Source organism: Ammospiza nelsoni, chromosome 8 (assembly GCF_027579445.1).
Source record: "Ammospiza nelsoni isolate bAmmNel1 chromosome 8, bAmmNel1.pri, whole genome shotgun sequence".
In the NCBI taxonomy this organism is placed as follows: domain Eukaryota; kingdom Metazoa; phylum Chordata; class Aves; order Passeriformes; family Passerellidae; genus Ammospiza; species Ammospiza nelsoni.
Window position 1 is genome coordinate 14,407,587 of NC_080640.1, and position 12,484 is coordinate 14,420,070.

General features: G+C 53.6%; 2 protein-coding genes across 8 annotated transcripts; one reads left to right on the forward strand and one right to left on the reverse strand.

Annotated features, from left to right (window-relative positions):
• Positions 1-133: 133 nt before the first annotated feature.
• Positions 134-5,779, reverse strand: LOC132075994 (cytochrome c oxidase assembly protein COX15 homolog). The gene is made up of 8 exons (XM_059476819.1): positions 5,514-5,779; positions 4,895-5,017; positions 4,486-4,672; positions 2,777-2,944; positions 2,212-2,293; positions 1,727-1,881; positions 687-800; positions 134-424 (listed from the first exon to the last, which is right to left on the reverse strand). Exons 1-8 carry the CDS (start codon positions 5,777-5,779, stop codon positions 293-295), a joined length of 1,227 nt encoding a protein of 408 aa, XP_059332802.1. The 3' UTR covers positions 134-292.
• Positions 5,780-5,846: 67 nt separating this feature from the next.
• On the forward strand, positions 5,847-10,496 carry CUTC (cutC copper transporter). Of its 7 annotated transcripts, XR_009418867.1 has the most exons (10): positions 5,847-5,914; positions 6,237-6,308; positions 6,379-6,438; positions 6,534-6,743; positions 7,881-7,916; positions 8,292-8,425; positions 9,017-9,044; positions 9,454-9,559; positions 9,657-9,826; positions 10,073-10,496. XR_009418867.1 is itself a non-coding variant. In XM_059476922.1 (9 exons), the coding sequence occupies exons 1-9, from the start codon at positions 5,851-5,853 to the stop codon at positions 10,182-10,184; spliced, it is 852 nt and encodes a 283-aa protein (XP_059332905.1). In that variant the 5' UTR covers positions 5,847-5,850; the 3' UTR covers positions 10,185-10,496. The 7 variants fall into 7 exon arrangements, 6 of the variants coding, with proteins under 6 accessions (XP_059332905.1, XP_059332906.1, XP_059332911.1 ...); XM_059476922.1 differs by lacking the exon at positions 9,657-9,826 and having other exon boundaries at positions 10,043-10,496; XM_059476923.1 differs by lacking the exon at positions 9,657-9,826.
• Positions 10,497-12,484: the final 1,988 nt, after the last annotated feature.

The following is a 12,484-nucleotide window of genomic DNA, read 5'->3' on the forward strand; positions in this document are numbered from 1 at the left end:
CGCCAACCCGCGCCTCCCATTGGCCGATGCGCTCGGCCCAGCCCGGATCGGCTCGGCTCGGGCCGGCCCGGATCCGCTCGGCCCCCGCATGGCTCCGCAGCTCGCTCCGCGCAGGAGCACCCAGGCAGACACAGGCGCTTCACAAACTCCTTTATGTTACAAAGCTCGCACTCGCACCCGCCGCCCCGGCCAGCCCGGCTGGGCGCACTCCGCCCTGCGCACCCGCGGCTCGGGGCGCGGCCGCCCCTGCGTCCGGCGGTGCCGCTCCAGGAAGGGCTCCCCCGCCGGGGCGTTACTTGGGAACTCTGCGGAGCTCGCTCATGAGCCACAGTGCCATGCTGAGCAGGGCCAGGGAGCCCGACTGGTGCGTAGCAGCCACAGGCGTAGGGACATACAGCAGCAGGGTGCTGATGCCCAGGCCCACCTGCCAAAGAGGGAGAAGAGGTCAGAGCAGTTGTGGGTGCACCACGGATACCATGCCCAGCACAAAGTGTGCTGTTAGAAAGGGTCACAGCCACACCTTGAGCCACCCCAAATTCAGAGTGTGCATGCAATATGGTGAGATGTGGGGTCTAGGCAGCTCCACCTCTCAGCTCTGGACTCTTGGAGCCAGCACAGATCCAAGTGGGGTCAGGTCTGCCTTGTGAATGTGCTACAAAGGAGTAGGAAAAAAATAAGGGGGGTACCTGCATGCAAGCTACAGCCAGTAAGGAAGTCACAGCCATCCTGGTCCTTCGAGGCAGTGGGATCCTCCTCGAGAAGAAGTACAGTGCTGTGACAGCCGTGATGGAGGCAATTCCCTACAGAAGGGAAGCGAAACAGCCACCCTTCAATGAAAGTTCAAGGGAAATGGGTGCAGTGACCTTTTACTGCCTTCCATGCAGTAAAACAAATTGCGTGAGCAGTATTTAACTAAAGAAATGTATTAATGGCCATGACCAAATCCTAGAGCTCCCACACCATCAAGTTAACAACCCCAAAATTTAAGTGAAGTTATAAAGACTTTTAATTTCTTCCAAATGAATGCTTTACTTTTCAACAGCTTCTCCTCATTAATTCAAGTCATTAGAGATTGTGTCTGCCCCTTCCCCAGCTGCCACCTTGACAAGTGAAGGTGGAAGCTGTCATCTGGAAAACTGATCTCACTTCCACCACTCAGCTGTAGTTCACCAGCATAATCTTGCTGTGTAGGTCACCCAAGGTGATCCAGCTTAATCTTTCTTTTTTTAGTCTTACCCACAGCTTAGTCCACAGCAGGGCTGCCAGTGGCATTTAATATCCAGATTGCTTTACCTAGCTGGGATATACTCACAGGGCACTACTAAGCAAAACAAGTTCAGAAATGCTGCAGGAAGCATTCAATATCAGGATTTCCAAGTTTGATTTCACACAGCCTTCCCAGACATTTCAATAGCAAGGGCCACCCCACACTGTTTCTCTGATTCTCCTTTTCCATAACTTTTCATGTTATGGAAAAGGAGAATCAGAGAAACAAAGTGTGTTACTTGCGCAGGAGGAAGAGCTCCTTAAGGAAGAAGGCCACACTGAAAATAAAAAACAATGCTAAACTTCCTCTTCCTGCAGAAGCAAACTGGTAAGACGCTCTCAGGCCCTTTGGACACCCTGGAAATCACTCAAGCTGACAGAACCACAGCCCAAAGAAGACAGCTTGGCTGCAGGAGACAATCAAGAAGCAGCCCAGACATATCAGGAAGACAGCACTTACCAAGATCCTGTGATCAAACTGGACAGTTGTAGGATTCTCAAAGATATTTCTGAGCACGGGGGAGAAGGCAAGGAGATCATCTGGGATCCAGCGTTCCCCCATTTTGGGGAAGGAATTGTACACAAGGCCAGCATCCAGCCCTGCCACAAAGGCACCTGCAATCCCAGAGCAGAAACTGAGACTACCAGAGTAGACAAAGGTGTCACTCCAGGTTGCACAGCTCTCATTCAAGAGCTCAGCTTGATCCTGAATTTCGTTTAGCAAGATATAGAGAGATCACACAGCACAGGAAGGCTGGAAGGTGCCTCTCCACCTGCCCAGGAAAGACCAGTGAGGAGGTTCTTGACTGTAAGATCCCTGACAGCAGCAGTTTTCCCAGAGAATGGATGGGGTTGCTCACAGAACAGAAGGAAAAAAAAAACCAAACCAGCAGAGAGGAATGAATACAAACTGGTGTACAAACTGGACAGCAGAAAGAGCTTTACCTGAAAGAGCAGTCAGAAAAATGAGAGCTGTAGTGCCATGAGCATATTGTCTCAAGCGAAGGAGCTGTTTGGTTTCTGGCAACTGTAAAATAAAACAAAATCAAGGCATTTGCAGTGGTGTTGGCAGCAGCTAAGAAAAGCCTTCACAACATACACAGGCCAAGGGGTTGGTCTGTATTTTAGAGGGGGATTTTACAGACCACCACACAGCAGCCATGCTTCAGTGTCCCTCAAAACCACAGCTAATCAAGTCCAGCTCTGTGCAGAAACTGAAGTGGCCCCTGGACAGTTACTGGCAAAAATAATTTACCCCAGCCAGGCACACCCCTGGCTGAGCTTCCACAAATTCTGAGACTCATCACTTTGACCTGAACAGCACGAGCCAAAGCAAGTGTCCCACAACCAAGCAGTTTACAGAATGGGTGTTTGTAACACTGTAAGGATTAGATCAGAGTCAGGAACAGACACTACAAGAGAGGCACCATCAGCCTTCACATCCTTTCCTTTCCTTCACATCACACCCCAGCCCTCTGAACTGCCACCGCCCTGAGACACCACTGCATACCTTGTGTTGTGGGAGCAGCAGAGTCAGCCCTGTCCACAGGCTGGCAGAGTACAGGAGCAGTGCCGAGCCCAGGTGTGCTGCCAGGCGGTACTGACTGACACGGGGGATGTCGTACGAGTCTGGCTTCTCTTCCAGCCCACTCTTCACCATGTACCATCCCAGCAGCCCCTAACAAAACAGGAGAGGGCTCAGGCCCAGACAGGACAGCAGCAGCTACTAAAAGGGGATGAACATTAGGGGCAAAGCAACTTGTTTCCTCTACTTTCAACAAGCTACCAGCACTGACACACTGTCATGGTGTCATTGACACCAAGCTATCATGAATCCCACTGTCTTAGTTATGCTGAATCAGAAGATATCAAACTGGCAGAGGGCAGGTTTAGATTAGATATTGGCAAAAAATTCTGTGCTGTGAGGTGTCACCACATTTCTCTTCACAGAGAAATGCAAGGCACAATTTTTCCCAGGAATATTTCTGGGTTTCACATTCTCTGAACCTCAGAGAAAGGAAAAACAATTCTTATCTCATTTGCTGTGCCTGTGTTTGTGCAAAAGTAGAATGCAATATGGAGACTGTTTACCCAAAGTGATGGTGTTTTGTTTCCTTGCCCTACCAGGGACAAGAGTGTGTGTGTGTCAGGACTGTCACTGACAGTCACAAGATTCTGGGCAGTGTGTGCAGTTGGGTGCTTGGCAGGTTCAGTTTAGATGTAACGTAATATAATGTAATAGAGTATAGAATAATATAGTATAATAAAGTAATTAATTAGCCTTCTGATATCAATGGAGTCCTCCTCATCATCAATCCTCCTCCTCCTCTCCTTCGTTGGGGGCAAAAATATCACTATAGTGAGGGTGGTGGGGACTGGGACAGGTTTCCCAGAGAAATTGTGGATGCCCCATCCCTAGTCAGGTTGGATGGAGTTCTGAGCAAACTGGTCCACTAAAAGACATCTCTGGTTCAGGGGCTAAAATTGGATGATCTTTAGGGTCATTCAGTGATACTCAGAGGAGGGCTAAAACTGGATGATCTGTAAGGTCATTCAGTGATATTCAGAGGGGGGTGTCACCCTGATTTTTTAAGATTTTCTAAGCCTTCTGATGTTTACATTCTTGTAGCAAACTTTCTCACACACTTTCTGTAAATAACTTATTGTTTTGCATTCTTTTATGGAGGAGGAGAAATCTGATGGACCGTCGATGTTCAGTGTCATTGGAGAGGTGGCACTTTCACCCTCCAATCCACTGTCACTTTTGGAAAACTATAAATGTTGGGGTCAGAAAATAAACTTCCCTTTTTTACTTCACCTTGAGAGCAATGGTGTGTGTGCTTGTGTTGTTTTGTGTCCTATAGAGACAGGGGGGATAAAACTGGATGATCTTTAGGGTCATTCAGTGACATTCAGAGGGGGGCTAAAACAGGATGATCTTTAGGGTCACTCAGTGATATTCAGAGACAGGGGGCTAAAACCAGATGTTCTGTAGGGTCATTCAGTGATATTCAAAGACAGGGGGGCTAAAACAGGATGATCTTTAGGGTCACTCAGTGATATTCAGAGGGGGCTAAAACTGGATGATCTGTAAGGTCACTCAGTGACAGAGGGGGCTAAAACTAGATGATCTTTAGGGTCACTCAGTGACATTCAGAGAGGGCTAAACCAGACGATCTGTGGGGTCACTCAGTGCCCTCAGAGGCTGTCAGGGCTCACCTGGAAGCAGACGAGTGCACAGAGTGCCACCACGCGGCCCTTGAGGGGCGGGCTGAGGCAGCCGCGGCGCCAGAAGTAGGCGGCGGGCAGCAGGTAGGCCAGGCCCACGGCGCGGCCCCACATGCGGTGAGAGTACTCCATGTACCAGATGAACTTGAACTCTGGCAGCGTCATGTCGTGGTTCAGGCTGTTAAGGGACAATAAAGCAACTGTTTCACAGCCCCCCACTGAACTTTGCACGGTATGGGATGGCCTTCCCCAGACAACAGCAGAGGAGCCACCACCAGGAGGTTTTGTGCGCCTTCCCAGTGACTTAGGAGACATTTCCCTCCTTACCATGGGCGTATGGGTGGCTCGGTCGCGGGAGGGACGCTCTCAGCCCACCCTCCTTCCAGTTCTGCACACTCACATTTTAAACTCTGGGAACTGCTGGTACTTCTGGAACTCGGCCTCCCACTCCTGCTGCGTTCGGGGGGGTTTCATCTCCTTCACCAGGTGCCAGTCCACCATAGACAGGCCTGATTCTGTCAGCCTGGGAGCAGAGACACCAACAGGCACAGCTCACTCCCTGGCAGCCAGCAGATCTATGGAACTGCAGCGAGAGCTGTGGGCTGCACAGTGACCCAGGAGCTGGGACTTCGATGTCAGGATACTCTGCGGTTATATGGTAACCCTTAAAACCCTTGTTCAGACAATCCTTAAGCCCACAACTAGGAACAGGATGGAGATCAGAGGGTCTGTGAATGACCACACCTAAAATGACGATAAACGTGCAAGAGATGCCCCGCAGCGGCACCCACAGAGCATGAACAGTGTCCGCGGTACTCCCAGCCCTATCCCAGCACGGCCCCTTGCAGCCAAGAAGGGCAGGCACGGCAGGAGCCCTCACAGGCTCTCCCGGGGCGGCTCTCGGTGTGCGGACAGCCGCAGAGGGTCACGGCGGCACGGACCGGAGGGCACACACGGGCGGCTGCCTCCAGGGCCCCGCTGTGCGGCCCTGCCGGCGGGGCTGGGGGTGCGGCGCTCACCTGGTGACGCCGCCCAGCACCACGGCACCGGCCACGGCGCCGCTGCAGACCAGCAGCCATCGCCCCACGGCGGGCGGCGGCGCGGCGGGCTGGGGCGCCTGTTGCAGCAGGCGGCGCGGGAGGCAGAGCGGCGGGGGCAGGCGGCCGTGTGTCGGCGCTGCCGGTGCGGGTGCCGGTGCGGGTGCCGGTGCGGGTGCCGGTGCGGGTGCCGGTGCGGGCCCCCCCCGCAGCAGCCGCCGGGCCCCGCCGCGCGCCGCTCGCAGCATCCCGAGCCACGCCGGAAGTGTCGCCACCGGAAGCGCGCGACCAGCACTTCCGGGCCCGCCCGGGCGTCGCCATGACGATCTCGCGGCGCGTGACCGGCAGCGCAGAGCAGCGACCCCCGCGCGCCGCCAGCGCAGGTGCTGAGGGCGCGTGCGGAACGGGGGCGGGGCCCGCACGGCGGCGGGGGCGGGGCCGAGGCGCCCGAGGGGCGGGGCTCGCGCGCGCCGCGCGCCGGCGTGGGCGCGCCCGGCTCGCGTCCCGCGCCTCCGCCCGCCCGCGCCCCCGCCCTCGCGCCAACGGGCGGCGCGGGCCCGGGCCGCGAGGGGGCGGGCCCGGAAGCGCGGGCGGGGGTGGGCGGGGCCTGAGGCGGAAGCGGGGCGGGCCCGCGGCGGGGCCCGGCGCGGCCCGGGCGGGCGCCATGGGGCGGTCCGGGGTGACCGCGCCGCTGCCGCCCCGCAGGCATGGACGATGGGTTCCTCATGGAGGTGTGCGTGGACTCGGTGGAGTCCGCCGTCAACGCGGAGCGCGGAGGTAAGGCCCGGGGGGCTCGCGGGAGGGGGCGGCGGCGCGGCGGGGCCGGTTCTGACGCGCCTCTCCGCAGGTGCCGGGCGGATCGAGCTGTGCGCGGGCCTCGTGGAAGGAGGGACCACCCCGAGCATGGGTGAGCCGCGGCCGCCCCGGGCCGCCTTCCCCGCCGGTCTCCCTGCGCTGGGCTCCCGCCCGGCCGGTGCTGAGCCGCCCCCGTCCCGCCGGCAGGGCTGCTGCAGGTGGTGAAGCAGTGCGTGCGGGTCCCGGTGTTCGTCATGATCCGGCCCCGCGGCGGGGATTTCCTCTACTCGGACCGGGAGGTGGAGGTGATGAAGGCCGACATCCGCCTGGCCAAGCTGCACGGCGCTGACGGGCTCGTGTTCGGGGCCCTCACCGAGGACGGACGCATCGACACCGAGCTCTGCACGGCGCTGCTGGGTGAGGGCGAGCTCTGCCAGCCGAGCTCTGCGCCTGGCGGGGCTGTGGTGCTGCTCCGGGCTTGGGTCTGTGCGTCCTGTCTGCGGTGTTGCCATCTCTTTCCACCGCGTTCGGTTTTGTGCCCTGCCTTACCTCTGAGACATTCAGTACTTTAGAAACTTTGCGGGCCGAGGGCCACAGCCCCAAGCCATTGACACAGACTTTGAGGCCACCTGGGACAGAATAGCAAAGTGTAGGAAGGCTTAGGTGATCTACTTTGACCTGTTGAATTCTCTCTCTCGTTTTCTTTGTCCTTTGTTCTTTTCCTTATGTCCTTGCTGCAGGTGTCTAGGACAGGTATCTCCTGGACTTTGGCCTTGTGTGTAGCTGGCAATTCATCTTCATTTTTCTCTATTAACACAAACAGGGAGAAAAGATTGCAAGAGAGAGGTGTGAACACATGAAAAGCTGCAGTGGGAGACGGTTAGCCCAGACCACAAGCATGCAGAAGGAGATTCTATTTCTGGCTGCATGTTTTTGGGGAGCTACAGCCAAAGCTAAAGAGGGCTAGGCCTTTCCCTGGTGGTATGGTACTGAGGCTCTCATACAAAGGGGAATGTGCTATAAGGAGTGCATCAAAGGAAAAGGGTCTTGCCAGGACTTAGCTGGGAGCAGCTGGATATCTTTTTGTAGAAATAAATAAACTTTGCTCAGTAAGTAGAGGACCCCGGGTGAAGCTTGCTGTGGTCTGAGAACAGAAATTGTAGGTAGTGAAAGAAATCACAAAAATCAGCTCCACTCCTTCCAAAGAGCAATGGTCCTGGCCTTTCCCCAGGTAGCTGATAGAACTTCCCTGCTTCCTTCCTGCTGAGAAACACATCTGTGGTGGGAATGAAGGTTCTGCATGTCCCAGACAGGATGGGGGATTTTGGTGTTGCCCATAAAACCAAAGGTTTGTTGCTTTCTCAAAGGGCAGAAGAACTCTTCCCCACAAGGAATCCTGGATGAGCAGCATTGTTCCCAGCAAGAATGGGGGCTCTCTGAGCTCCCCATGAACGGCTTGGGAAGCCTTGGCCCTCGTGTGTGTCCTGTGTGTTTGTGGTTCTAGCACAAGGGGCTCTGTTCCAGCCCTGACTGACCACTTGTGCTCTTTTGCAGCCGTGTGCCGTCCCCTGCCCGTCACGTTCCACCGCGGTGAGTGGGCAGGGCTGCTGTCCCTGTGTGCGTCCCACTGCTGGGGGAGGGAGGGCGGGCCTGGGAGGGAGCTGAGCTTGATCTTTTGGGTTGTTCTCTGGAGAGGGAGAGCTCTGCAGGCTGTGCTATTCCCCACAAGAGAAAAGGTCTGGGGGCTCAGGTTTGGGAGCTGAGGTCTCATTGCCCTGTTAGAGAGGAGGTGTCTGAGGAGCTGGGTATGCCCTGGCACTGCTGCAAGGGGAGTGTTACAGTCAGGAGCTGAACCCAGGGTGTGAGCAGGATCCTTCCTATCTCTGCCTTTGGGGAGCTGGCTGAGGGACAGGGCTTGAGCACAATGAACTGGGCGATTTCTGAGCTGCTGTTCTGGTCCCTCAGCCTTTGACATGGTGCATGACCCTCTGGTGGCACTGGAGACCCTGATTTCCCTGGGCTTTGAGAGGGTGCTGACGAGTGGCTGTGACAGCTCAGCACTGGAAGGATTGTCCTTGATTAAGAGGCTTGCAGAACAGGTGAGTGCTTGCTGTGCTCTGCTGGGTTACTGTGGCTGCTCCCTGGCACTGCCTGCAGGCAGCTGCTTTATGGTATCCCTCATTTCTGGAAGGGAATCCTCTCAAGGACTGCTTGCCTTCCCTCTCTTGCTTGGCTTTAATCTGTTTCCCCAAGTCCATTTAGGCTGGGCCCCAAAGTCTCCCACAGCAAAAACTGGTTGGGTTCTTGCTTGCAGATTTGGGGAGGGTGGTGGGAGTTGGTTTAAACAGCTGGCATGATGAGGCCACACAAACAGCAGAGTGAGGTCCCTGCTGAGTGTCTCACTGCTCCTTTTAGGAAAGTGCAACAGGTGAGGTAGCAAGGTGGGATGGAGAGGTAGGAGGGAATGGTGCCAGGTTGTCTTAGAGGTAACTGCAAGTTCTTTTCCACTTTTCATTTTAAAACATGAATAGTACAAAAAAGATGGGTAAGAGCACATAAACTGTAGACCATGGTGACATCCATGAGCTTATGGAAAGTGCTGCATGTGAGGTTTCTTTGCTGCCTCACAAACGCACGTGTGGATGTGGTCCTCAGTAATATCCCTGACATGTATGTTACTCTACTTTCAGGCAAAGGGCAGAATTGTGGTGATGCCAGGTAATGTTTGTCATCTGTACCAGGTCCTGCAATCCTTAGCCTTTCCCTGCTAGCCTCCTTGCCCTGGATTCCTTGCCCTGGAATCCACTTCCTTATTTGGCTTTCTGAGCCAGCTGCCCAGGAGGAGCAGCTCCTGTCCTGGAGTGAGTAAAGGCCATGCAGCCTGTTGGGGAGGCCACAGCCCTGCTCTATTGCTCCCTGCAGGGTTTGGGGACAGCTCTGGATCTGTGGGAGGGCATAGCCAAGGCTTCTCCCGTCCCTTTTCGCTTGCCCGTGTCTCTGTTGTCCCAAGGGCTGTTTTTCCCCTTCAGTGTATGTGGCTCCTGTCCCTTAGTGGTGAGCTCCCGGGGTGGTGGCGGGTCTGGAACTGTCACTGCTCGGTGTGTGACATCGGGCTTGTTCCCACCAGGAGGTGGCATCACGGAGCGCAACCTGCAGAGGATTCTGGAAGGCTCCACTGCTTCCGAGTTTCACTGCTCTGCTCGCTCAGCTCGGGACTCAGGGATGAAGTTCAGGTAACTGATTATTTGTCTTTATTTTCACAGAACTCTGTGAGGGAAAGGCTAATGAATGTGAGCATGGGTTTGTAGAACTGGCATTTATTTCAAACAGCTTCCTGAGTGCTAGTTGTGCTTTTCTGTTTGGAGTCATGGTGCCTGATACTCTGCAGTGTATGAATCCAGCAGTGCTCCTCACGTGGACGTGAGTTCCATGCAGAACCAGATCCTTGGGGCATTTCTCTTGCTACTGCCACCGTAGGAGTTCTGAGGGCACTTGGGAAGGTGGGTTGTGGTTTAGTTGCCTTAGACTTTTAACATAAACGTGTAGGATTTGGCAAGACAGTGGGATGTGCCTCTGAAAAATGAGTGAGGAATGGGCTATATTCTATTACTGTTCCAACTTAGGTTTGGGTGGCACCATCTTTGGCCAGTGCTGAAGCTAGGGGAAATCTGGGGGTGTTTTTCTTGGTGGATGTTACTCCTCTGTGTCCCCAGCAGGTCGCCACTAATCACTGGTTTTCCTGACAGAAACCCGAACGTTGCCATGGGAGCGTCCTTCTCTGCCCCCGAGTACTCCATAAAGGTGGCAGACGTGGCCAAAGTGAGGACCCTGAACGCCATTGCCAAGAACATTCTGTAGTGGAGGGCCAAGAGCACAGAGACTCCAGGGTGTGCCCTGGCACACGGACTGATGGGCACTGCTTCCCTCCTCAGGCTGCAGAGGATGTGCACTAGGTGATGGAGCCTGACACCTCTTCCCTTGCCTTCCCCTCAAGTCCCTGGCCTGGAAACTTATGTTGGCCATTTTAAATAAAAGGACACATTCCCAGATGTTGCAGCAGCAGCAGCTGTTGGGCACCATTTGGGAGGAAGGGAGGTGAGCAAGTAGGGGGACTGAATTGTATAGCACTGCATGTGATTGTCAAATAAACACTGCAGCTGCCCCCCTCTTGCTGTGCTTTTCTAGAGTTTGTTTGTGTGTTCAGGTAAGATCGTGATCCAGGTTGCACAGGCTGAATTAGGACCCTGCTGTGCCAGAGAACAGTCACATCCAGAAGGCCAGGGTGGGAAACACCGTGGCCACAGCTGGGAAACAAGGCCAGCTGTGGTCAGCCAGCCCATGGGTGGGAATTGGCAATGCAGCAGGTGTAAGTGGTGAGAAGCACCTGGCTGATGGGGTGTGGAAGCTGTGAGACATCCTGGGCTGTGGCTCCTCAGTGCTTGAGGTGGGGTTGGTGTATGAGGTTGGGAGGACAAGCTGCTTTTTCTAAGGGAGTTTCCAGGTCCTTGTCCCAACATAAAACATAAACTGCTTGTTTTCCAGACAGTGTTTGGGGAGTGTGCCTGTTTGGATCATTGCTGCCTAGTCAGGATTGAAGCCTCAGACTCAGCTAGTCTGTAAAATACCCAGTGAAAGATTTAAATGGTATCAAAGGGTGCATTAGAAGTGTAGAGTCCTAGAAGTAAAGCACCTTTATCCATGCTGCCTGCTCTTCTGTAAAAGATCACAAAGCTGAAGAGAATCCCTCTGACAGCCAAGGTAGTGGACCTCAGGACACAAAAGCTGGGTACAGATTTCCCATCTTGGCAATAGCCTGTGAGAATATGGAAATAATGTGATAACCTGTCAAGATGGCAGCACCTTTGTCACCTTAAATACAATCACATTATTGAAAACCTATCATCAAGACTACATATTTTCAGTTTAAAGGGTACATCCACTTTTTCACATGAATCCATCAGAGGTATTGGTGTCTCCAAAAATATCTTGGGAACTGAAGTTCCTAACAGAGGAGCTGGGAAGGGAGTGACTGCATAGTGCTGGTGTCAGAGCCTGCTTCAGCACTGACAGATGTGCAGGCTGTGGGAAGAATCCAAATTTATGATTATGGTCAATAGAGAGTTCATGAGAGTTTGTAAGAATTCATGACTTATGTTGAGATTTTATGAGTCATGGTCGTGATTGTGATAGCGGTAGCTCTGTTAAGATTGGGCTACCACTATCATAATCATGATAATTAGGGTGAGAATATTCTGCTGACCAAGCTGCCTCATGTTTTTGAACATGGGGTAAGAGCACGATGAGGCAGAGAAACTCTTCAGAGAAGATATGAGCAGTGAGGGCTGGAGCAATTTGGCTGGTGGCCTGGCAGAGACCTCTGGATCAGACCCTGTGTGAGACAGGCATGAATGAATACCTAGATTTGAAAAGCTGTAACATGCTGTATAACAGGGATAAAGAGAGGGGAGCACAGGGAGACGATGGTATTGCTTGCCAAAGAGGTGCCACTTGGATTACCTTGGTCCCAGTGAATGTTTTCTGGGTATTTTAGTGGAGGAAGGTTTATGGAAGGAGCTGAAGGACAGTAAAGCTCTGTGGGTTTTTAGGAGGAGCATGCCCCAGCTGTGAGGGTAGAGAAAGTGGGTTCTGCTTGCTTTGAACATCAGAAGAGTGGAATCCTGTGCTGAGGGCAACACTTCAACTCTGAGTGAGAGACCAAAGTCATGGTGGGGATGAGATGTGACCTGTACTAAAAACTGAGATAAGCAGTGGGATGGAGCATTATGTAGGGAGGTGTCATAAACAAGTGTGCCCCTTGGCAGCAGTGCTCCAAGTGGTTTTGAGCAAGGCCAGAGGACACCTGTGCCAGAAAGAAGAATCACATCAGCAGTCCAGATGAAGAAGGGCTGAGTGACTGCTCCATTCACTTCTTACTCATTGCATCAGTTTACAGCTCTCATGAGCAGTGTATTGGTTCTGGCCTGGAGGATGTAGCACGAGGGATAGTTTTATTTACAAAAACATGTGGATTTAATCAGAGAAATTGCTAATAATTAACCACTGAGTTGGACGTTGAGCCTTTCTTTGGTACTGATGGTTCCTGAGGAATTACTCATTGTGTCACCCTTGACTTCTGAGTTATCTTGTAACTCCGTGTA

Coding starts and splice junctions, on each gene's coding strand:
- LOC132075994 (XM_059476819.1), bottom strand. CDS start 5,779: ATGCTGCGAGCGGCGCGCGGCGGGGCCCGGCGGCTGCTGCGGGGGGGG. Junction 801..1,726: donor AGTTTGATCACAGGATCTTG/GTAAGTGCTGTC, acceptor TCCCTTCTGTAG/GGAATTGCCTCCATCACGGC. Junction 425..686: donor TGGCTGTAGCTTGCATGCAG/GTACCCCCCTTA, acceptor CCTCTTTGGCAG/GTGGGCCTGGGCATCAGCAC.
- CUTC (XM_059476922.1), top strand. CDS start 5,851: ATGACGATCTCGCGGCGCGTGACCGGCAGCGCAGAGCAGCGACCCCCG. Junction 5,915..6,236: donor CCCGCGCGCCGCCAGCGCAG/GTGCTGAGGGCG, acceptor GCCGCCCCGCAG/GCATGGACGATGGGTTCCTC. Junction 8,426..9,016: donor TTAAGAGGCTTGCAGAACAG/GTGAGTGCTTGC, acceptor CTCTACTTTCAG/GCAAAGGGCAGAATTGTGGT.